The following is a 22,840-nucleotide window of genomic DNA, read 5'->3' as shown; positions in this document are numbered from 1 at the left end:
TTTCTCACTCAGAAGAAATCTTAGCTTTGATGAAAGGAAATGTAGTGGGATGCTGAAACGCTGTCTGAAAGCATTAGAAGAAATATTTTACACATATTTACTCGCACGTGTTATGATGTCAATAGTTTCCATAGGATGAGATGTTAGGGATAACATTAAAAAAAAAAAAACTCTAGGCAAATTACAGAAATACCATCACTGCATAATCAGTCACCACCAATAAATCACTTCAATGGCATTTATAAAGATAATAATATATCATACCCAACTGAATGCCAAACCGTGGCACAGATGGAGCTGCTTGCCAGAATCTCTGGAATTCTAGAAGAGCAGTAGCATCTTTCTAAGTGAAAACAGAGACAATCAGGTAGATGACATGGCTATTTACAGCACAAGCAAAATCAGCTGGTTAGAGCCTCATTTGCCATCCCTTTGACGTAGCCTGATGAAGGCCATGTGAAATCTAGGGACGCACAAGGCTAAGATGCATCATACAGTGCGTGCAGCTCTCCAGAAAGGAAGTCATTTTTTTCCAGACTATCAAAATCAAATCACAAAAGTAAGATCTTTACATGCAAATGCTTTCAATTTCTGATGGTTAGTAAACGATTCCTGTGAGAGAGATCTGCAGCTCCAGCCTGAGTGCAGAGAGCAGCGCAGAAGGCTCTGCAAGTCTATGAGAACTGCATGGGATTGAGCACAACTTTTGTTATGAGGGATGAGTTCTGGGGACACGGAGCAGCTTGGCTTCTCAAAGTCCCTTTTCACCTTTTTGCTTCTTTTCACTTTTCTCCTATCTCCTCCTTCTAGCTTTCCCCTATTGCTTGTATTTGCTATTTTAGGAACTCAAAATCCAAGGCAACGATATCTGGGATCGCTCTTGGGTTGGGTTTTTTTTTCAGTTAGGGAGTTATCAGAGCTGGAGCCCTTTGCCAAGGAGCACTGCCTCCCACTCTAAGTTACATCCTTGAGAATGAACTTGTGAGACGCCGAGTCGAGAAAATGATTGTGTGATAAATAACCTGAGGTACCTTCTAGCAGCTCTTTGGATCATTTAAAGGCTGGCTATGAAGCTCACTTCTGTCCTTGTTCTCTGCAGGGAGTCGCTGCAACAAGGAGAGTAAGATGGCTGATGTTGCTTTTAACTGACTAAATGAAGCAAAGTAGCTCAATAGCACACTGAAAAGGTGCTCTGAGTACAAGTCCAGTCTTGTACTGAAGTCTTGGAAATCTCATTTTCTTTCATTTAATTGACAAAATCTGTAGATCATACAAGGAAGACAGTCCCTGCCAAAAATCAAACATCACTAGTTTTTAATAACACAATGGGAATAACCCCTTAGAACATATGCAATTATGGCAGTGAGTCATTCTGATGGCATCACATAACCACATACACTGGGATTTTGACAAGGAAGAGGCCACAGAAAATTCCAAATGCTTTCAATTCAGCAGTGGTCAGGCTGGTCTTGTCAATGGAAGTGAGGGTGTTTGGCAGATCCGCTGGGCCTGGTGCACATTGCTGAGCCCCCTGTCCCACCCAGTACGTGGTATGGACAACATCTCACTGCCAGTAACTCAAAAAGAAGAGAAAAAAGTTAAAACATTGAGAGTATGCATCAATGGTAAATGAAAAGCTGGTGAATCACACAGCAACGTGAAATTAGTTGTAAAATAAACTAATCTGACCCATATGTTAGCTGATAAGCAAGTCCAACAACCACAGCTCCAGAGATGCTACAAGTTAAATGCTAGCAGTTAGCCTCAGTAAGTTTAGTCTGGAAAAACTTGAGAGGTGGGTACAGCTGAAAAAATGAATTTCTTCCAATCCGAATACAATTCCCATATGTTATCAGCATCGTGTTTCCTTACGACAGAAAACATGGGGCCCACTCTGGCATGGATGACAGGGCTCACCATAAGCGAGGCTGGAGAAAAAGCTGCTTGTGCCAAAGCTTTCAAAGTGGAAATTTTCTGATTAACTCAGATGCATTACCAATAAAAGCCCTCCATGACATAACCTCGTGTCTAACGCTATTACTATTCTTTTAAAGAAAGAGGCAGCAATTTTCTGGATGCCTTCCAAGATATTTTGCAAACAATAAAAGGAGTGTTTTCTTAAGGAGAAGGAAGAAAGAGCGGGGAAGGACAGGGCAAGTATTACTCAACTATTTAGTCTAAAAATTGGAAAATCAAAAGGATTTTCTGACAGATTAATATCAACTTTAATAGAAAACACACTTGTCCTGAGAAAACTCTTCTACATAAGCCTCGAGTCTGATAGTTTAAACAATTATCTACAATTTGGAATTGATTTTTTTATGCCCACATCACTGTGTTTGTTACAGGCCCGAGGCACAGATAATTCCATTAAGAGAAAAAAAAGGCTTATACAAAACACACTGAAAATTCGAGACTGCCATCTCACAAAGCAGCTCAGAAGTCTGACTAATTGGGACTACTTTGTGCAGAAGGAACCGTGCGCTACCTAAAAGCAAAATGCTGAAAATCATTAAAAGAACACAATCTCAGAAGCTCTGTTATTGTTCTGGATTTAGCAGAGCATTAGCAGAACTGCGAGGAAATTGAACTAGCCGTGAATTCTCTGCCACTAATAACTATTCAGGGATGCTGGGACAGACCTTCACTTTGGCAAACGACTCCCCAGCGTGCAGAGCTGCCTGCTCCCAGCCCAACCTCTGCGCTGAATTAACACCATTTCAGCAGGCTTTGGGTCATTCCTCCTAGGTGTGGATCTTTCCAATTTCTAGTGAAATCTGGCTGAACGTAGCGTAGTCTTCAGGACTGTAATTTGCCTAAAATTCCGTTTAGACTGTTGCAAGGTCCGTGCAATTCTTTACATGCATGTAAATGAGTGTGTTGTCATTTGTGATTTTGACCAGTCGGTGCCAGGAGCCCGGGACAAACAACTTTGTGCCTGTAAACACCCCAGTGCACGCTGCTGCCTGCAGCTCGCTCCCCAGCGCTCCCCCCAGCATCCCCGCATCAGCAGACCGCTTTGCTGACCGCATGCATTCATCTGCAAATGGAAATAAGTCCTAATGCCAAGCTCCCAAATGATTCTTATTATGTTTCTGTGAACAAACAACATTTCAAAAACAATGAGGGCTCCCGTGCCAGCACTCTCGTTGTTACAGCCCTTTGAAACGCCTGCAGTCTGCTCACTGTCCAGGGCGGACAGCCGGGGACTGGGAAGAAGTCAGAGGAAAGGTTATGGAGAACCGGAGGCCGCGCCCCCGGGCACACAGCGGGAGCCGGCGGGCACCAGGCGGGCAAGGCCGGGCGGTGGGTGCGGGCACAGCCCCTATGGGGACCGGCATCCCCTGGCCTCTCCCGCGGGATGTGTAACGGTGGGGAGAGGTGGGTAACGATGGGCAGCGGCGGGTAACGGGGGTAGAGCCAGGCCCTGGACCGGCGAGGCCCACGCGATGCCGTAGCAACCGGACGTGTGAGGCGGTGCCTAGCGGTTGCCATAGCAACCTGGGGGGCGCCTGCGCAGTCGGGAAATGGAGCCGCCGGAAGTACGTCATCGCGCTGCCCCCACGCCGGAAGTACACGTGCCGCTGCTTCCTGCTCGAAGCCGCGCGTGTAGTGCAGCGGTGTCTCCGCTTGGTCCGGTCCCGGCGGCACCATGGTGAAGCCACGCTATAAAGGCCGCAGCACCATCAACCCGTCCCGCGCCAGCACCAATCCCGGTACGTGCGGCGTTGCGATCTTAAGCGTGTCGTATCACGTGTGGGCCGGGCCGAGTTGTGCCGGCCGGGTCTAACAGTGCTTTCTCTCCTCAGATCGCGTGGCTGGCGCGGGCGGGAACAACATGCGGGACCGAGCCACCATCCGCCGTCTCAACATGTACCGGCAGAAGGAGCGGAGGTGAGCGCGGCCGTGCCCGGTGCTGTGTAGCGGAGTGCCCCTGTCCGTCGTGTGCTCTGGTCGGGAGCCACGCACTGGGCGGCTGCTGGGGCTTCGTGTGGTGGCAGCGTCTGGTTACTGGGCTGATTTGGGGAATGGTGTGAGCTGGGGAACTTGATCCTGAACTCTAATTTATGTGTGTCAAGGAATGTAGCTGGAAAGCTGTGACATGGAACAGCTGATGTGTTCCCATTCACAGAATCGCAGAATGGCCGGGGTTGGAAGGGACCTCAAGGATCACAAATCTCCAACCCCCTGCCACATGCTGGGCCACCAACATTCAATACCAGACCAGGCTGCCTAGAGCCCCATCCAACCTGGCCTTGAACACCTCTAGGGACGGGGCAGCCACAGCTTCTCTGGGCAGCTGTTCCAGCACCTCACCACTCTCTCTGTCAAGAACTTCCCCCTGACATCCAACCTAACTCTTCTCTCCCTCAACTTCAAGCCATTTCCCCTCGTCCTGCTGTTATCTCCCCTTTCAAAGAGTTGATGATCCCCATTGGGATGTCACAAATCCCAAAATACTCAGAATTCTTTCATGTCCAACCAAAGTGCACCTCAGGATGCCTGAAGAGCCTGACATCTGTATGGCTCTTACTGAGAGACCCACGTGAGAACCTACAGCTGTGGCACAGTTCCTACCTTATAAATATGCACCTCTGCTACGATGTTGGTGCTGTGAGGGTTCTGAGGTTGCTGGTTAGGAGTAGCAGTTCTGTTTTGCCAGCTGTTAATTTGTTTTGAGGTATGACTGGGGGAGGTATGACATTGTGAAAAATGACTAAGTTTAATCCAAGTCTCGAGGTGGAAGCGTCTCTTCTGGCTGGTGTTCAGTAGAGGCTGATGGGTAGAACTGATTGCAAAGGTTCCATGTCAGCATGTGAAAGAAAAGAGAGTAATATCTTTGGAAGTCATGCTTAAGTAGGCCTTGCACCTCAATAAGATATTCGTATGCAGTTTTGAAGAGTTCAGTCAAGCTGGAGTGAGAATTGAGAGCTTTGGGGTGTGCTGCAGGAAAGCTACTGTAGTGTGTGTGTATGTGTGTTTGTATGTTGCATGCTAACTTTTATCAGTTATCTTGAAGTACTTAGCTTGACCCCAAGCCACCTCTGATAAATAGAGTTCAAAACACAAAGGTGCTTGGTGAGGTGTTTTTCAGAGACATTTCTCTGTGATTTGACACAGCAAACAGAAAAAATATCAGCCTAGGATCATTGCAGGGCAGTGTGTGCCAGCAGGTGTGATAGCTCGTCCAACTAGCAGTGCTGTGCTGCTGTTTATGAGGGTGGACAGTGATAGGACAAGGGGGGGTGGTTTTACACTGAGACAGGGGAGGTTTAGGTTGGATATTAGGAGGAAGTTCTTCACCCAGAGGGTGGTGAGGCACTGGAACAGGTTGCCCAAGGAGGCTGTGGATGCCCCATCCCTGCAGGCATTCAAGGCCAGGCTGGATGTGGCTCTGGGCAGCCTGGGCTGCTGGTTGGTGACCTGCACACAGCAGGGGGTTGGAACTGGATGAGCACTGTGCTCCTTTTCAACCCAGGCCATTCTAGGATTCTGTGGTCTTTGTGCAAGCATAGACTTGGATTGGCACTGAGGGGTTGAAAGGTGGCTTTAGTGAATGAAAGTGCTATGGGGGTGCATGGCTTCATTGTGTGTTTACATGCATTCTCATTTTTCACTTAGAAACAAGCGTGGCAAAGTGATTAAACCTCTGCAGTATCAGTCGACAGTGGCACCAGGCACAGTTGCAAGAGTGGAACCAAATATTAAATGGTTTGGTGAGTTTTCTCAGCTTTCAGGCTCTCAATTCAGGAGGCTTGGAGTTGGTTGAACTTTGTGGGTTGTTGTAGTTTGTGCTTATTTCAGAATTGTGCTTTCAGCGTTGTGTGGGACAGACCTGGAAATGAAGGTGAAATACCCCTCACAACAGGCAAGCTCATTGGCTTCCACTTTGCACGTGCAACACATTGGCTATTTGCTTTCCATGTGCTGCTGTTAAGTACATGTTGTAACCTACATATCCTCAGTGTTCTGTGTTACTTTGACTGATGGAATGGAGGTGCTTTGTATATGCCAATCTCAAATATTTTTTTTTCAAGTTCTATTTCTTACTGCTGGTATTTTTTATTCCAGTTGAAGTATTTATATTTTCATAGCATACTCGGATTCTCTGAAGCAGTTAAAGATGGGGAGTGGTGTAGATGCAGTATTGATTTTTCACATGCAGGGAATACTCGTGTGATCAAGCAGTCATCCCTACAAAAATTTCAAGAAGAAATGGAAACTGTCATGAAAGATCCATACAGAGTGGTCATGAAGCAAAGCAAATTACCAATGTCCCTTTTCCACGATCGGATTAAACCTCACGTGAGTATCATTCATCTGCACTGCTTTGAGGCTGTTGTGTGCACAGAGGTATCATGAATGTTATTTATCAGTGGGAAATTTGCTGTGTTTGTAGAAGCATTGGAGGAGGAACTGGGGCAAATGTCTTGGGGTGGGATATTTTTGAGGCCACAACGCTGCAGATGCTGTAGGCAAAGAAGCAGTGTGTTATTTCCCTGTGCTTTGTGAGGTCTGTGTTATGGAATTCACATTTTCTCACAGGAAATCTACTTCAAAGCACTCTAGGTTAGAATATGGCATTGAAAACGACCATCTCAGCTTGCTACCTCATGTTCTAATGCTTCCAATGGTTGATGTGACAATCAGACCACAAGCATCGTTCTGTTAGCGTGTGCCCCCTCATGCAGTGAATGTCTGAACTCAAATGTGTGCTTTTTATCTTGAATCAGAAGTTCTGCACGCTGCCTTCGTTTCAAGGAGAATTGAGTTTCAAGCACGTAAACCTTGAGTTGTTACCAGACTGCTTTCATAATGTCTGAAATATTGCTTTGGGGTATTGTTAGGTACTTGTTCACATGGGAAGTTGCCAGGTTTGTGTCATAAAAATGTTACCTAAATGAAGGGCATAGTTACTGTAAACTAAAATAAGTGTTACAAAAACAAATTATTTCTTTCAGCTATGAATTGTGTGACGTTCCAAGAAAAGTTGGCATTCATTACAAGCTTCAAATTCTACAGTTTGGACTGTAATTATCCCTGACAAAAACCTGTGAATTTGGCGAGATTTGTGCACTTGTTAGAAAAACAAGAAATGATCAAAGATAGCAGCTGAATTTTCATCATTGTAGCCTTAATTACTTTTGACATCATTTATGCAGAAAGAACTGAAGCATAATTCTTTGGCAAGTGCAGCTGTTTTGCTGCTTGTTAAATATCCACGTTTGTGCTTCTCAAGATTAAGCTGCAGAACTCAAACACTGTTACCTATAACTCCTATTTGAGGTTACAGAGTTGCATTGCACTGAGGTCTTGTTGGCTGCGTGTTACCAGAGATGGAAAACCAGACATTGTGGTGTGTTTTCTTTTGTTCTTTTTTGTTTTTTAACACTCCATCTTTCCACAGACCTCCAGAGTTCACATTCTTGACACAGAAACATTTGAAACAACGTTTGGCCCCAAAGCACAGAGGAAAAGGCCAAACCTTGCTGCAAGTGATGTGCAGTCTCTGCTGGAGAACGCAGAAGCCTCATCAGAGTGTTATGATCAGGGCAAAGACAGAGACCTGGTCACAGAAGACACTGGTGTAAGGTAGATAGGAAGGAGAAATTATTCTCTATTTACATTTCTTAAACGTCAGCTTCATTCACTTAAAGAAAAAAAAGTGCATCTAGTACCTCTATCAATGCTGCCAGTCTCTGATTGATGAGAATGCAATGAGAAATAAGCTGAATTTGGCTGGATTTTAAGCTTTTTTGTCCCACTATATTTAACTGACCTGCTGCTTCCATGGGACCCTTCTGTCTTCACTGCTAATTCATTGCTTGTTGCACATCTGACAATTTGTGAACTCAGATATTGGGTTAAATAAGGGACTGGGTCTAATCTCCTCTTCTCTCTGTAAATGGCTAACTGGCTTTAGAGAAGACAGCACTACAGCCCTGTTGTTGTGGTTGTTTGATGTCTCTGGTGATCCACTTCCAGGGATGAAGCACAAGAGGAAATATTTAAGAAAGGACAGTCAAAAAGAATTTGGGGTGAGCTGTACAAGGTAAGCAACACTTACAGTTTGCAGCAGGCATTTGTCTGTCTTTTAGCCTTTATGAAGTCCAGTTCTGCAGCACAGCTTGGAAATCTTGTGTGGCAGTGCTCTGAAAAGCTCTGAAAACAGCACACTTATTGATCTTGCCACCTTAGGAAAGTTTTTGATCTGCTGAATTTGCTGTATAGTTTCTTAGAACAAAAGTGTCTGTTTGTCTATTTGAGTGTATAATTCTCTTGCTTGTTTTCCTGTCAGCCTAACTGAACTGACTGATATAAAGCCATACACTCTCTTCTAACACTGGTGTTGAACCAGACCATCAACTAGAACAGGAAAAAAAGCAGCTGTAGAGTAGAGGGGAGATTCATTTTCAAGTCTCTGCCTGACTGAGCTTGATTCTTGAGCTCTTGTTCCAGTGGAACAAACACCCTCAAAATATAGGATCGAAAGCTGAGCTGGCAGAATGAACAATTCCTAGGGCTTTACCACAAATAAACCAGCTAAATGCCCTTAAGTTTCTTCAAGGACGTGTCATAAGATCTTTGGAGTGCTTTCACCTTCAGTTCTCCATGAGTTACCACCTCTGCTAGAGGAGTGGAGTCTGAGGATGAATTAGCTTGGTAGGTGCAGTTTGTGCGCTCTCAGTGACTGTTAGTTGTTAAACTGCTTGACTTCTTGTTCTGAATTTCTGAATGCAGCTTAGAACTTTCTCATCTGGGCCTAAAAATGCTGGGAATGATAGAGCAAAACAGATTTCAATAGGATTCTGCCAAAAATGCAGGAAATAGCTGTGAAACAAATTCACTTGGCTTGAAGCAAGTCATGAAATGACAGCTCCCTGCTGTAGATGCTTAGTGGACTAACAGCAGGTTCCTACTTGGTTGTGTGTTTCATACTGATCCAGCAAACATCCTTTATGGAATGGATGGAGAACATTGTTTTTGTCTGCTTAAGCAAATAACTTCACTGTTTGGTTGTAGTGTTTCCCTTCCCAAGTGCTCCTAGAAGCTGTAGTGCATAAAGGCTGCTCACAGCTGTCCAGCCTAAATTTGGAGGGGAGCAGGGAGGAGAGAGTAGAGTCTGGGATCGTTACAGGAAAGTAACAGTTGTTCCTAAGGGCTATAAGGTTTTATGCTATAAGGAGAAGAATGTAGGAAGTTACTAATTTAGATTTGGAAATGGTGACTTTCCTTCTGTGTGATATATATGTATTTTTTTTTCCTCCAGGTGATAGACTCATCTGATGTTGTTGTTCAAGTTCTTGATGCCAGAGATCCTATGGGTACTCGCTCCCCTCATGTGGAATCTTATCTGAAAAAAGAGAAACACTGGAAACATCTCATTTTTGTCCTGAACAAATGTGATCTTGTTCCTACCTGGGCTACTGTAAGCACAGCCTCGTCCCTTCAATGTTTTTTTGTTCCTTTCATGGCCTCTAATTCTGTTGCCAGTCCTTGTTCTAGTTTCTTTAGGGCATAATGTAACTGGGTCAGTGGGAACTCTCTGCTTGCTCACTGTAAAAGTAACAATGACCATTTAAATCAGTCCAAGTTTGGCTCAGTTGAGCAACAGTCATCAGCCACAAATTCCCTATTTCCTCTGTCTGGATTTAACTGTTCAGCTGATGTCTCCAGAGTATGCTAAATGTTAGTACATTTAAGATCCATGTCCTCCACAGCTGGTCTGTTTTATATTGTTAAACTAATTAGCTAGCAATGAAGGCGTTTGGGGGAAATTGCCTTTATGAAAACAATAGCCAGTGCTTTTAGCTGGTGGGCTGATAAAAATGCTTCAAAGGTTCTTACATGGCAATTTTTTTATAGACAGTTGTGTGTGTGAGTGCAGTGAAAGTGCTGCGTTCTCATCATCACATTGTTTCCCCACCTTTGCAGCACAGCATTGATAACTGAGCAGTGTTTTCCTCTTTTAGAAGCGCTGGGTTGCTGTCCTTTCCCAGGAATACCCAACACTTGCTTTTCACGCCAGCCTCACAAACCCTTTTGGCAAAGGTGCTTTCATACAGCTTCTAAGGCAGTTTGGAAAGGTACAGAACAACCGTGGGCCTTTGTGCTGTTTGGGGTTGGAAGGGGGGTGGGGTTCATATGGGATTTCTTCTGTTTTAATGTGTGGGGTACAGCACACTTTCTTTTGGCCGTTCTGTCAGCAAACAAGCTTCATTCTGTGGAAATGGGAAACACTACCCCTCAGTTGGCACTCTTAGGTCTGATGTGAATGAACAGAGGAAGGGAATGTATTTTAGGCCTGTTAATGTCCTGCATGTATGCATGCTGTATTAGGATGCTCCTTTTAAGTATCTTCACTTTCCCAAGAAAGTAACTGACCTCAAGACAAGAGAAAATGGCTGCCTCCAGACCACAGCTGTCTGCTGTCCCCTGCTGCTGTTTGTATTTGCTTTGTTTTTCAGTCTAAAAGGTTTCTAATTTTAAGGCATTTACAAGTAAGTTCAAAGCAGCAAGAAACACATTGGGTTCACATCTTCCTTCTCTTTCAGTGGCTGGAGTTCTTAGACAGATTCTGCCCTTGTACATTTCTCCAGATAGAAAAGAGCTGATCTCAGTTGTCTTTAATCTGGTAGATTTGGAGCTGCCTTTGCTTTGTCATACAAGACCAGAAGCTGCTAAAACTGCAGTAGTAACTCGGTCATTTTCTATGAGGTATTAAAGTGATGTGTCCTTTCTTAACAGTTACACTCTGACAAGAAACAGATCAGTGTGGGATTTATTGGGTACCCAAACGTTGGCAAAAGCTCAGTGATCAACACATTGCGGTCTAAGAAGGTCTGCAATGTGGCTCCCATTGCTGGTGAAACCAAGGTAGGAAGACGCTGCTGTTTTGAAGATTATAAAAATAATATTTAAAATATTAAATGCCAGAGGCAGAATAGATGTAAAATTGGCTCGTTAACATTTTCAAGTCACCGAAATTATACAGGCTGTATGACCCTGAGTCTGAGGGGTGGCTGATGAGCCAGGCATTGTTCTGGAGTGCTGCTGCACAGAAGCATTTCTGAGTTTCTGTGCCTGCCACCCTGCCTGTTCTGCAGCGCTGTGCGATCTGAACGCTCAGCTGCCCTGACTCAGTGCTGTGCTAATGCCAGGTTTCTGAGATGACATCTGTGTGTTAAACCTGTGCATTGAAAAGCTGAACTAACAGTTGTGCGTGAGAGGAGATAACGTGGGGACCACTGGTGTCTTTCAGGTGTGGCAGTACATTACTTTGATGAGGCGGATTTTTCTCATTGACTGCCCAGGGGTTGTGTATCCATCTGGAGACTCAGAAACAGACATTGTTCTGAAGGGAGTGGTACGTATTTATGCTGTGTGCAGGGAGAATTCTTGCTGTTTTCGGTGTGGTGAGTTCACTTTCCAAAGGGTTGATAAACTTGAGCATTCGTTTTTAGGTTCAAGTTGAAAAGATTAAGAGCCCTGAAGACCACATTAGTGCGGTGCTGGAAAGAGCCAAACCAGAGTACATCAGGAAGACATACAAAATTGATTTCTGGGAAGATACAGAAGATTTCCTGGAGAAGCTTGCTTCTAGGACTGGCAAACTACTAAAGGTTTGAGAGCATCCTCCATTTACGGGTTGGAAGAGCACGGGGGTCTGTTTCTGCACTGAACATGGGAAACATGTTTCAGTTGCAAAGAGATAACATGAAGATGATATGCCCTGCAAACAAGGACAGAAACTGTTACTGAATTCTTTCAGGGTGGTGAGCCTGATGTGCAAACTGTCAGCAAGATGGTTCTCAACGACTGGCAGAGGGGCAGAATTCCATTCTTTGTGAAGCCACCAAATGCAGAAGCAGGTTCTGAGGTGAGGATGTGAAGCTCGTGCCTCTTCTTGCATATTATTCCCTTTTTTAATGATACCCACTGGAGCTTTTGCCTGAGCACCGTGTAACTTGGGCTTTTCCTGACGTGATTCAGGTGATAGTCATTTAAATTTGATAGTTACATGGAGAGGAGCAGGTAGCAAAGAATTCTTCCACAGAGACATCTGAGCTGTTTTGCAATCGTCTGACTAGTAGAAATGTCAGTAATGACCATGTTAGTTATTTTAGGCTTTGTCCAAAGGGATGTTTGGACAGGCTGTGGATGATATATCCATTATTCCCTTTCTCCTAGCCACCTGCACTGGAAGGAGCAATGACATCAAGCCAATCTATCAACGAGAAGGAAATTTCTGAGTCTGTAGCATCAAGTATGGAGGCAACAGAAGAGAAGAACAACACAGACACAGAAATGAAGCAACTCATGGCAAACGTTCGGCAAAACTTTGGGAGGATTAATGTAGCACCTCAGTTCTCAGAAGAAGACCTAATTCCTGTAGATGTGCCAGGCTTTGATGAAACAGACAGCGATTGTCCTGAAGAGGAGGAACAGGAAGAAGAGGAAGAGGAAAATGAGCAACATCAAGATTCAGTAGAGGCAGAATCACAGCCAACTGTACCGAGTGCCAAGGAAAGCTCGAAGGCAGTTCTTCAGGCTTTGGAGGAGAAGATTGCAAAATGCAAAAAATTCCTGGATAAGGCCAAAGCCAAGAGATTCTCAGCAATAAGGTATCTGAATCTGTTTAGTGACTCGAGCGTTTTCCTGGGGGAGGGTGGGAAGGAGACGATAAGTTTCTGTTGTAGTTTCACTCCATTTATGCTGCATTGCCATGGCTTCGCTAGCTGAGCCATAAATGCTTGAGCTTTGGCTAAGCAGCAGTTTGTTTTTGAGAGAATGTTCTAAGAATTCCTGCTGGCCATAATAACAAAGTTTTCTCACTTTTGGAAAGCTGCCTTTTCAGCTATGGTTTAGAAACCTGTGGGGAGCAGTATTTCTCCCTTGCATTTTTCCCTGCTATTGACCTTTCTTGAGTAATACAGAGGGCAGCGTCCTCTCTGTATCTGAGTCTGTGCATTTACAAGACTATCCCAGCTTGTGTAGCAGGCCCAATTTTAGCAGAGTAAATCCCCCAGGTTCGTGAGGACTGAGATGTCAAGGTGAAGTGTTAAATGTTGCCCTTTGTGCAATGCACAAGTCCAGTAACTCTAGAGACGAGCTTACTGGAATATTTCTTCCATGCAGAGTCTGCGGCTTTGCTGGTGACAGGCTGCTGGGACCTACTGGAGATTGATCACTTGTTAGATATGGCTGCATTTTGTGTTATGACATTCTTTTATTGCCTGTTTTATCTTTGGTAGAATCCCCAAGCAGCTGAGTGAAAAAGTGTTTGCAAAATCCACGCAGAAGGCTGAAGAGACCAAAGAAAATGAAGAGAAAGGTAAAACAAAATTAGGAGTTCCTGATCTGTGCTTGGAAATCCAATGAGAGAGAAAATAGGGATTAAAGGTTTTCATTGGCTCCTGACTGCAAGTTCTTCTTTCTGCAGAGCTGTTTCTTAAACCTCTGCTTGTGAACCCAAGGGTTCATGCTTCATGACCTTGCTGTAGCCTTTCTGTAGGGTCTGGATAGTAAAACATGCCCTCAACTACTGAGTGAAGATAAAGACAAATGTTGTGCTCTCAGCAGAATGGTGCTGTGGGTGGTTTGCAGTCTCAGCAACATCCGTTCCACATGGTATAGTATTACACAGCAGGGGGTGGAAGCATTTTGTGACATTATAAAAGCACAGAGCTACTTCAGGCTATAGATTTTACTGTGGTCACTTTTTGCAAGTCTGTCTTCAGTTTCCAAAGCAAGTTTGATTAAAGGCAAAATAATGTGGAAGAATCCTATACTGACAAGATGGATATTTTTCTAGACTTACGTAAGGCTTTAAGCAATCTGCTTACCAGAAGTGGTTTTCTGGTAAGGGATGGACACGTTGTTTTGGTAAAAGCTCTTAAAATACCACCAAAGGATTGCTTTGCTGAAATGGATGGGACAGTGACCCCAGTCTTAATTCTGTGGGCACGTGGGTGTTGTGGAAGATGCTGCAGAACATGATCTTTGGTGTTTGCAGGTGGCACAGTAAAGAAAAGAAAAAGGAATAGAGAAGAGGAGGATGATGAAGACCACTTGGGTAAACAGCCTTGCAAGAAGCTGACATCCAAAGAAGTAAGTGTGATCTCCTGTTGTGTAATAGATAAGTGGAGTAATTGGGCTGGCTTCTTCCTGCATGGATTGCCCATTGTTATTGGAGAGGTTTGAGACCTGACATCAGCTGTCTGTTGTGACAGCAGTACGTTCCAGCTGGCCATACAGCCATTAGAGGAGCCAGCAGGTAACAATGACAGTGTTGAAAGGGAAATGAAAGGGAAATCCTTTGTAGAGAGCTGTTCTGCTTACCTTGCGATGCTGCTAAGAGAGCAGGGATCTAAATCTGACAGATGAGAAAACTTGGGTCTAGATGGGCAAAAGTCAGTGGCTGTTCCATTCTGTCTACAGCAAGAGCTGCTGCTCCTATTTCTTATTTGTGTTTGTTGAGTCTAGACAGGCTGTTTCACTTGGTATTTGCAGCATGTTAAAGTGATGTGTAAACAAATCCTGCACAAGGATTTGTTTATTTTGGTGGGGTTTTTTTGGGGGAAGAGGGGGGGGTATTAATATATATGGACTGTCAGGACTGTCAGAGGAAGACTGACAGTGGAAGACTGAATTCTATTCATGCGTGTTTGGTCACAGTTCCTGCACATCAGTTTTCTTGTAATTCTCCTCCACTTTTGTAGGGATTAAACTGCATCCTCTCACGTGACGTTTTAAGAGCTTGAGTGGGTGGATTCTTTATAGATGTTTGTTTGTTCACATCAGTAATGGTTTATAGGAAACGATTTGTTTCACGTAAGGTTTGTGGAATGCAAAGTGAACACTGAAAGAATGCAGACAAATTCAGGCAGTGGGTGCTGTGGACGTGCTAACACATTTTGTGTGCATTACAGAGGAGACGAGCTGAGAGGCAGCAGCGCTCCAAGAAAGTTGGAGTCCGGTATTATGAAACTCACAACGTGAAAAATAAGAATAAGAACAAGAAAAAAAGTGGCTCGGAGGCACAGAGATCAAAGCACAAAAAATATAAACATAAGCAATAACTGTTGATCCTATTAAATTTTACATAAAACAGCTCCAGTATGCGGTGGCTTTTCTTTTTTTTAATATAAAACTTGTAGTTCCCAGTCAAAGCTGAGTTTGACTTGTCTGTCTTGTTCCCAGGAGTCACATCTCGTTCTTTTTCTGCATCATCTGAAAGTTCTTTATGCAACTGGATCGTGGTATTTCCACATCACCATCTAAGGCCAGTAAACACTGCGTTTGCAAAAAAAACACTTCCTGAAATGTTCTTCAGATTTGGTCTGCTGGAAATGAGCTTTATGGAGCTGTTTCAGAGAGCACAGTGAGCTTCTCTTCCTATGCCTGTTTGCTGATTGTAACTAGCTGGTTATGCAGCTATCTCAGCTGAAACTGTCATTTGCATTCACTGAGAAGTGCTGCTTGGATACATCTTTGTTTCATTAGAAATAAGCACAGGGTTTGGTATTGCTCATCTTAGGTGACTGCTGCTGGTTGCTGAGAAGGATTTTGGTACATAAATAACACTGACTTGCACGTGCTCAGGAAGTACTCTAACTGCCTTGTGTCCAAGAGCTACCTAAAACCTAACAGTGAATGTGACACACGTGAGTGTAGACACTTCATAAACTGCCTCTGAATGAATTTTGTACACTTCCAGAGTAAAAACTTTAGAGATGCTTGCCTGGAAAAGCATTTATTAGTTTATTGCTTTGAAGATCATCCAGCATATTGCCAACTAGCGAGACCCAGCCATGTTCACATATCGAGGAGCTGAATGCTGTGATGGCACAGGAAGAAGGCACAGTTGTTACTGAGGTTTTAAATTTCAATTCTTAACGAGAAAAAGGGAGAAATAATGCAATTAGACTGCTTTCAGTTACCGGTAAGTGAAAGTTCAGTACTGTTTTATGAAGACAAATCTTAGTCATTAATTGCAAACTTTGTTCTCTGACAGCTCTTCTGGCCTGGAGGCCAACAAAAAATTTACTTATTTGGTGCAATGATGCTTTCAAGTTGAGCCTGAAAAGCAAATGGGAGAATCAGTCAAATTAGATTTAATCTAGAAAATAAAAACTGTGTGGCTGAGCAGTGATAAATTGTCTGTTAGATATTCAAAGAGAAGAGCTGAGTGATACTGTGGTACTTAAGAGGAACAGAGCAGGGGTTTTTCCCTAGCTACTCCATTCCTCACTACATGTTTTATAAATTAGCTTTTCATTCTTGGCATGCACACTTGTTGCTTTCTGAGAAGAAAAGAGCTGGCCTTGGCTCCATACAATGAAAGACTCATTTTATAATGTAAAGCACTGAGGAGGAAATTAAATAAAAGCTGTTGAAACAGTGGTCTGAATTCTCTGATTTCAGGCTGGACTATGTTAGCTAAATTAAATATTTGGCTCTCTGGGGTTTGGAACACAAACTGACTCGAGGACAGAAGTAGCTGGGAACAGCAAGTTTTTCAGTTCCTGAGACAACTTGACGCCCAGTGAAGAGATTGATCAGAGAGCTTAAGAAGCATGTAGTGTGTGAGGCTTCCAGGGCTTTCAGATTGCTCTCTTCCTAAAGCTGCCATAAAAATAAACTACCACAGTGATACACGCACAGCTGTTAAAATACTTCAAGGAGGAAACACGGCTTCAGCCCTGCACATATTTGCTCCAACAGTTACTGTATTTTGTGCCCTAAAACACTTCAAGATGGCCTGAGGCTGTTAATGGTTTAGAAAGGAAAAACTGTAACAATACTGAAGATCAGGAGGGCAGCTTGGTGTAAAGGAAGTATTTCAGCTCTAGCCAGAAACATTTATGGTTATGATTACACTTTTTTTTTTCCCCTTCTGAAAGCAAAGTAATTGACAGAAGCTCTGCTTTCATTAAAGTAGCATACACAGAATCACTCCTTTCAGATACAAAACAATTTCAGTAATCCAGTCGAGATCACCATGGGACATAAAGTGTTTTCCACGAGCAACAAGTGAATAGGAAGAATGCTTCTACCTCCATCACAGTAATTACACCTCAAATGTGATGTAACAGATTTCTGGAGGCTAGAGATGTCAGTGACGTGTGCTCACCCTTCCTAGGTTTTGTGTTGTCCATAGTTCTATTATCTCACATAGCAATGGGAAGTTGCAGGAACGTGTGAGGGCATTCTCACTGTACTACAAGTCTGCTGCTAAATAATTGTAGTCAGAAAGCATAAAACTTGTGCTCTTTTCCCCATTTCATTGAGAACTTAAAGCATTAATACAAATGCATCATAAATGGAACTCCTATTGAACTGAAAGGATAAAATTAGTTCCTTTTACATCTTTAATTGCAAAATGCTTGGCTTTACCATCACTAATTAGAACTGCATTTCTTTACTAACCTTCAGCTGTTGATTGGTTCTCTTCAGGAACTGGACCTCTTCAGTGTGTTTCTTTTCCTCTATCTGTCGCCTTTCAGTCTCACGTTTCTCAATAGCTTCACATTTTGCTTTCTCTTCGCTCACCAGTCTTTCCAGCTCCCTCTTCTCCTCTTCTAGCTCTTCAATCTCGGAAAATAATACAGATCTCTCATGTTTTGTTTGCTATTAATCAATTTTCTACTATGCTGAGACAATGCTATGTTGTACAGTCTTTAAAATGCTACAGGAATATTAGCAGATCGTTTATGAAACGCAGCCTTTAAGGCAAGTATTGGATACACTTTACTGCCATCCAGTGGAAGCAGAAATAATTGATTTTGATACAGAAGCCCATAGCTTAGCTTTCTTCATGCCATACAGCATAAGGGTAACAAACCAGCTTACTCTTTTTTCCATGTCAGATTTGCCTTGCTCTGCTTGCAGTGCCTTCCGCATGCCAAAGGCAATGCTGCTCTCGTACAACGTCTGGTAAGCAGCAATTGTCATTTGGATCTCATCCCTGACTCGAAGCAGCAGCAGTCCTCGCTCTGCACAGTTAATTGTGGTTTCACGGATCAGCTCATCTTTAAAGAAAAGGTACAGCAACAGAGTTGCACTGAGTTGGGAATGCTGGGTGTGCACAATGTGCAGGGCTAGTTGTCTTTGCCCTGTTCTCTGCACCACAAAAGCAGCATCGATTTAACTGGAGACAGTCATAATTTTGTTTGTTGTATTGCAGCTGTAGCATCAAGTGCTACCTAACAAAACCACAGGCATGAAGTAGAGGGGTGGTACAAGAAAGGTAAGAACACATAACAGCAAAACCCTTCAAACTTGTAATGGTTTTATGCAGCTTTCAGCACTCCAGCAGAGCTCGGTTTAACCAAACAGCCATCTCTTGCTGGCAACACTAGGAGTGGCAAAGGGTTTTAACTTAACTGCTGTGTATAACTAACGCAATGCTAAGCCCCTGTATCTTTTATATATGTGTACAATGCCTGTTCCAGGCTGTGCTTTTAAGGCAGCTGTGTGGATGCCAGGAGCACTGACCGAAGCACTGTGAGTACAGCTCCCTTCGCACGGGGCAGATGCCTGTTTCTCTCGCCTGCCGCTGTTGCAGCTTCAGGTCCAGCTGCTCCTGCAGCTGCACGACGTCCAGCCGGGTGCTGGGAGTGCTGGAAACCTCCTGCACCCACAGCCGGTTGTCCTCTTCCCACGTCCTGCACAGAAAAGCAGCAGCTCAGCGGGGCGGCCCTGAGGAACGGCTCGGCGGATCCCCAACCGACTCACCGCGGCGGTAGGATGGCGTTCAGGATCTCCTGCGGTTCCTTCGCTGACGCAGCGGCGGCGGCCGTGCGAGGTCGGGGCGGCGGGACGGGACCCGGCGGCGGGGAGGGCTGCGGGGTGGCCTTCAGCGGGAGGGCCTGAGGGGAGAGAGCGGTGGGTGCGGGCCGGGCTCGGCACAGGCCGCTCCTCCCCGCCCCACTCACCTCCGGGGAGCGCTTCTCGGTGCGGCGACTGACGAGCATCGGCGGGTTGTAGCGCAGCAGCGAGTCCGGCGGCGGGATCATGGCGGCGGCCGTCGCTATGGCAACCGCGCCGCTCGTTTTTTTTCCATAAGGCGCATGCGCGGAGCGGAAGGCAGCGTGCCTACGCAGGCGCGTTACGCAGCGGCTCTGGGAGAAGTACTTCCGGGTGACTGCGCGCGGGCCGGAAGCGGCGCGTACTTCCGTTTGTAGCGGCTCGCGGCACCATGGAGGCCGCAGCCGAACGGCGACGGGAGCGGCGGCGGCGGGAGGTGGCAGTGAAGGCCGAGAAGCGGAGCCCGCGGCGGTCCGGTTCCCGTTCGGCGCGTGGCAGCCAATCGCCGCCGGCCGAGGAGCGGCGGGGCAGCCGCGGCAGGAGCAGCAGGTAGGAGGCCTCCTGGCGGCCCCGCGCCGCGGCCCGCAGCCCGCAGGCCCCGCTCACTTTTCATGTCCTTGTCTTAAAGATCGCCTAAAAGGAAGAGCAAATCCGGCCGGAGGAGCAAATCTCCGCGCAGCAGGCGGAGCCGGAGTCCGCATCACGGGGCTGTGAGGGTAAAGCAGGTAAATGGCGTTGGGAGCGGCGAGGCCCGGCTCTGTGAGCTGCCCGCCGCTCGGCTCTGCACACAAGAGTGGCGGCGGGGCCCGGGGTGCGTCCTGCTGCGGCCGTGAGATGCGTGCGGAGGTACGGAACCGGCTTCTGGTCTGGAAGCCCTCTGATCCTTGTAGAGCATCTCTTTAGGAGTGTAATATCTCGTTGCTCCCTGCTTCGTGTTGTGCCATAAGGAACTGATTATTTGTACCTTTTAGTGAGCCCAGCCTCTGTCACTTCTGCAGGCTGACCCGGAAAGCTTCCTTTTTCCTGATGTTGATGATGCATTGCTCTCCCTCAGTCTTGCGTTATTCAGCCCAAGTTCAGTTTGCAAGGAAATAACTTTATCTAGATATACGTGTCACGTATTCCAGTCTGTTTTTCATGTATTGATCTGTGATCTCTTTTGAAAGTGAACCTGCTGTTCTTTCATTCTTATTCTAGTTCCATTGCTATAAGTCTTTTATTTTCTTTTCCTCAGGAACGAGATGACCATCCTCGTAGAGGAAACGAGGAGCGAAAGCAGAGACACGCATCAGAACAGGAACACAGGAGAGACAGAAGCGGTGAGAGAGACAGGCACAGAGATCACTCAGACAGGAGGAAAAATCCAAGTGAAAGGCCTGGGGGTCGAGGCCACGAGCGAGAGAGAGATGTTCAGAACATCCGTGAGCAGCAAGCGGAGAGGGAGTTTTATAATGAGAAAAGACGAGAGCATCGACAGAATAACGAGGGCAGCGGTCTCGACCAGAATCCAGAACACAGGCAATCTGATAATAAACCAAAAGATAAAGCTGTAAACAAAGAAAAACCGAGCTTTGAACTGTCTGGTGCCCTTCTGGAGGATACCAACACTTTCCGAGGCGTCGTGATCAAGTACAGCGAGCCCCCAGAAGCTCGGATTCCAAAGAAACGATGGCGCCTCTATCCTTTCAAAAATGATGAGTTCCTGCCAGTCATGTACATTCACAGGCAGAGTGCTTATCTGCTGGGCAGGCACCGCAGGATAGCAGATATCCCCATCGACCATCCCTCCTGCTCCAAGCAGCACGCTGTGTTCCAGTACCGGTCAGTATTGCTCTGTATCCATCTGGTAGATCGGGGTTATTTGGTCACTCGTGTGCAAAAAAAAATCAAACAAAGTGGATGTGCACAGATTAGAAAGTGCATTTTGCTCAGAGGTTTTTAGGTAAATGGAATTGAGGTATGACTGGAGCATATTAGCAATAATCAGAAATATCTATAATTCCTTTCGTTTAACCATAAGCAGCCTTTTAGTGAGAAAAATAGTCTTTAGTAAGACACAGCAGGATTAAATACAGAACTGCATCTGTATGTGGAGTAATTAGCAGGTGGAATTGGCAGTAGAAAACCTTTCAAGGAGAGCTTTTCATTTGGTCTTTCACAACAAAGACTGCTGATCTCCTTTGGAAACAGCAGGGGTTGCGTGCTTCTGGAGGCAGAGTTGCTCTCTTAAGGAGCAGCCATCTGTTCTGTTTCATGAATTACTGTGTTGTAACGTATGAAGTTTTAGGGGTGAAGCAGTTCTGTCAGAATCGGAGCTTTTCCCTGTCCCATCTCTCGTTACTCTCCTTGTTCTTGCTCAGATCTTTGAAGTACGGTTAAGTATGCACTGCAGTGAGGCTGATGGGTTGGAAAATCCCTTTGTTGTGATCAGAATGATGTGGGTTTTCTTGTTTTGCCAGGCTTGTGGAGCACACTCGTGCCGACGGCACAGTTGGCCGCAGAGTGAAGCCGTATATCATCGATCTTGGCTCTGGCAATGGTACTTTTCTAAACAACCAGAGGATTGAGCCGCAGCGTTACTACGAACTGAAGGAGAAGGACGTACTGAAATTTGGATTCAGCAGCAGGGAGTATGTTCTCCTCCACGAATCTTCAGATAAATCTGAGGCCAACGCAAAGGACGATGACGAAGAGGAGGAGAAGGAGGAAGAGTCTGACAGTTAACAGAAGAGAAGGAAATTGGGGACGGGGGAGCAGGGGAGGGAAATCCTTTTTCAATAAAACATGCATTGGGATGTAAACGTTGGAGCATCAAAGCGCTGGTGCTTCTCACTGCCTTAAAGTCCTTCTTCTGTTGCTGAATGGTTCTCATGGTTTATTTTGGGGGACTCCACTGAGTATTTGTCTCTGGTAGGTCTGCGTGTCAGGAAATCCAGGTCATTCTTCCTATCCTAACAAGCAAAAAAGCACCTGGATGTGAATGTTCTGATGCTGGAAACGTTCAGCAAATGTTCAAAGACTTTCTTCTTCTGGAAAAAAATGATGTAGAACGCAGCAAGCGTATTTAAAAATATTTTTATTAACTGTTTTGTCATAACCCCTTGAGAATGCTACTGAACTGAGATCTTAGTTAAAGTGTAACCCGATGCATTTTTTTGTAACATGTCTTGTTTGGTAGAGTTTGCCAAATTTCCTTGGCCATTTAGGAGTTCTGGACAGGAGAATTTACCTAAAAAGAAATATTGCAAAGCCCCCCAGGTGTTTGTGTGTCCTGGGTTGTTGGTTTGCACTGTGAGCACTCGGAGCAATGGGCATTTCACCAGGATGTGCTGTTCCAAGGTAAGTCCAAATAAAAGGAACTGCTTCCTGGGGCTTTAGGCTGCAATAATATGGTTTGGGAGGGCTGAGGTCTACATCAGTGCACGTCCAGTATGCAATGCAGCAAAGAATGCTGCAACTGTGATGGATGTTGAGTTTCCTCTCCTAAAGCTCGGGCCTTTGTTTCTGTCAGCTCCATGAGTAACTTAATGTTTTTGTTTGTAATTGTACTTGTTATGTGGTGGCATGTTTTTACTGGTTTGCACTATTTAAGTTTTCTTTATATATATTAAAAAAAAAAAAAAAGTAAAATGGAACTATCATTGGTTTATAACATTCTGCCCTACTGGAAAAGAAAACAACACTTTAGGAAGAGGTAAAAAAAGCCAGTTCCACTCACTGAAAGAAAATGCATCTTGCCTATTTGTGGATGTTTTCTTCCTATGGTTGATAAAAGAAACAAGACTTTCTACACTGTTGACTGCTCAGCCTGGGTGTTTGTTCTGTGGCCACACACACTGTTCTGACATGCTGTGTACATACACTGTGTATACAAACGTGCTGTGCTGTATGCACACTGGATTTATGGTGTAAATATGGGCTGCTGATGTAGGTTTTCAAATAGTAAGCAGGACGGATCTTGACTAGAAGGCTCTCCTTTATATATACACACTCTAGAGGTTTTTAAATAAAGAATTTGTAAATTTAG

General features: G+C 44.9%; 3 protein-coding genes across 4 annotated transcripts; 2 read left to right on the top strand and 1 right to left on the bottom strand.

Moving 5' to 3' along the window:
- Positions 1 to 3,591: 3,591 nt before the first annotated feature.
- On the top strand, positions 3,592 to 16,407 carry GNL2 (G protein nucleolar 2). 2 transcript variants are annotated; one of them, XM_042834060.1, is made up of 16 exons: positions 3,592 to 3,716; positions 3,810 to 3,894; positions 5,623 to 5,717; positions 6,167 to 6,306; positions 7,409 to 7,593; positions 7,987 to 8,053; positions 9,272 to 9,430; positions 9,975 to 10,088; positions 10,750 to 10,878; positions 11,264 to 11,368; positions 11,466 to 11,624; positions 11,774 to 11,881; positions 12,193 to 12,626; positions 13,257 to 13,336; positions 14,018 to 14,112; positions 15,205 to 16,407. In XM_042834060.1, exons 1-16 carry the CDS (start codon positions 3,653 to 3,655, stop codon positions 15,283 to 15,285), a joined length of 2,100 nt encoding a protein of 699 aa, XP_042689994.1. In that variant the 5' UTR covers positions 3,592 to 3,652; the 3' UTR covers positions 15,286 to 16,407. The 2 variants fall into 2 exon arrangements, with proteins under 2 accessions (XP_042689994.1, XP_042689993.1); XM_042834059.1 differs by lacking the exon at positions 15,205 to 16,407 and adding an exon at positions 14,934 to 15,120.
- On the bottom strand, positions 15,616 to 19,022 carry DNALI1 (dynein axonemal light intermediate chain 1). Its single transcript, XM_042833849.1, has 6 exons — positions 18,942 to 19,022; positions 18,742 to 18,875; positions 18,502 to 18,671; positions 17,857 to 18,035; positions 17,434 to 17,598; positions 15,616 to 16,083 (listed from the first exon to the last, which is right to left on the bottom strand). Exons 1-6 carry the CDS (start codon positions 19,020 to 19,022, stop codon positions 16,048 to 16,050), a joined length of 765 nt encoding a protein of 254 aa, XP_042689783.1. The 3' UTR covers positions 15,616 to 16,047.
- A 165-nt stretch (positions 19,023 to 19,187) lies between these two features.
- Positions 19,188 to 22,839, top strand: SNIP1 (Smad nuclear interacting protein 1). The gene is made up of 4 exons (XM_042833978.1): positions 19,188 to 19,362; positions 19,442 to 19,538; positions 20,048 to 20,634; positions 21,273 to 22,839. The coding sequence occupies exons 1-4, from the start codon at positions 19,205 to 19,207 to the stop codon at positions 21,535 to 21,537; spliced, it is 1,107 nt and encodes a 368-aa protein (XP_042689912.1). The 5' UTR covers positions 19,188 to 19,204; the 3' UTR covers positions 21,538 to 22,839.
- The last annotated feature ends 1 nt before the right edge of the window (position 22,840 follows it).

The sequence above is a fragment of the Centrocercus urophasianus genome, unplaced genomic scaffold (assembly GCF_019232065.1).
Source record: "Centrocercus urophasianus isolate 14NV4802_14NV808 unplaced genomic scaffold, USGS_Curo_1.0 seq_43, whole genome shotgun sequence".
Taxonomy (NCBI): Eukaryota; Metazoa; Chordata; class Aves; order Galliformes; family Phasianidae; genus Centrocercus; species Centrocercus urophasianus.
This window is presented reverse-complemented; position numbering and strand designations above follow the sequence as displayed.

Coding starts and splice junctions, on each gene's coding strand:
- GNL2 (XM_042834059.1), top strand. CDS start 3,653: ATGGTGAAGCCACGCTATAAAGGCCGCAGCACCATCAACCCGTCCCGC. Junction 10,879..11,263: donor CCATTGCTGGTGAAACCAAG/GTAGGAAGACGC, acceptor GGTGTCTTTCAG/GTGTGGCAGTACATTACTTT. Junction 14,113..14,933: donor AGAAGCTGACATCCAAAGAA/GTAAGTGTGATC, acceptor TGTGCATTACAG/AGGAGACGAGCTGAGAGGCA.
- DNALI1 (XM_042833849.1), bottom strand. CDS start 19,022: ATGATCCCGCCGCCGGACTCGCTGCTGCGCTACAACCCGCCGATGCTC. Junction 18,672..18,741: donor AACGCCATCCTACCGCCGCG/GTGAGTCGGTTG, acceptor TTTTCTGTGCAG/GACGTGGGAAGAGGACAACC. Junction 17,599..17,856: donor AATCTGACATGGAAAAAAGA/GTAAGCTGGTTT, acceptor TTATTTTCCGAG/ATTGAAGAGCTAGAAGAGGA.
- SNIP1 (XM_042833978.1), top strand. CDS start 19,205: ATGGAGGCCGCAGCCGAACGGCGACGGGAGCGGCGGCGGCGGGAGGTG. Junction 19,363..19,441: donor AGCCGCGGCAGGAGCAGCAG/GTAGGAGGCCTC, acceptor CTTGTCTTAAAG/ATCGCCTAAAAGGAAGAGCA. Junction 20,635..21,272: donor CACGCTGTGTTCCAGTACCG/GTCAGTATTGCT, acceptor TTGTTTTGCCAG/GCTTGTGGAGCACACTCGTG.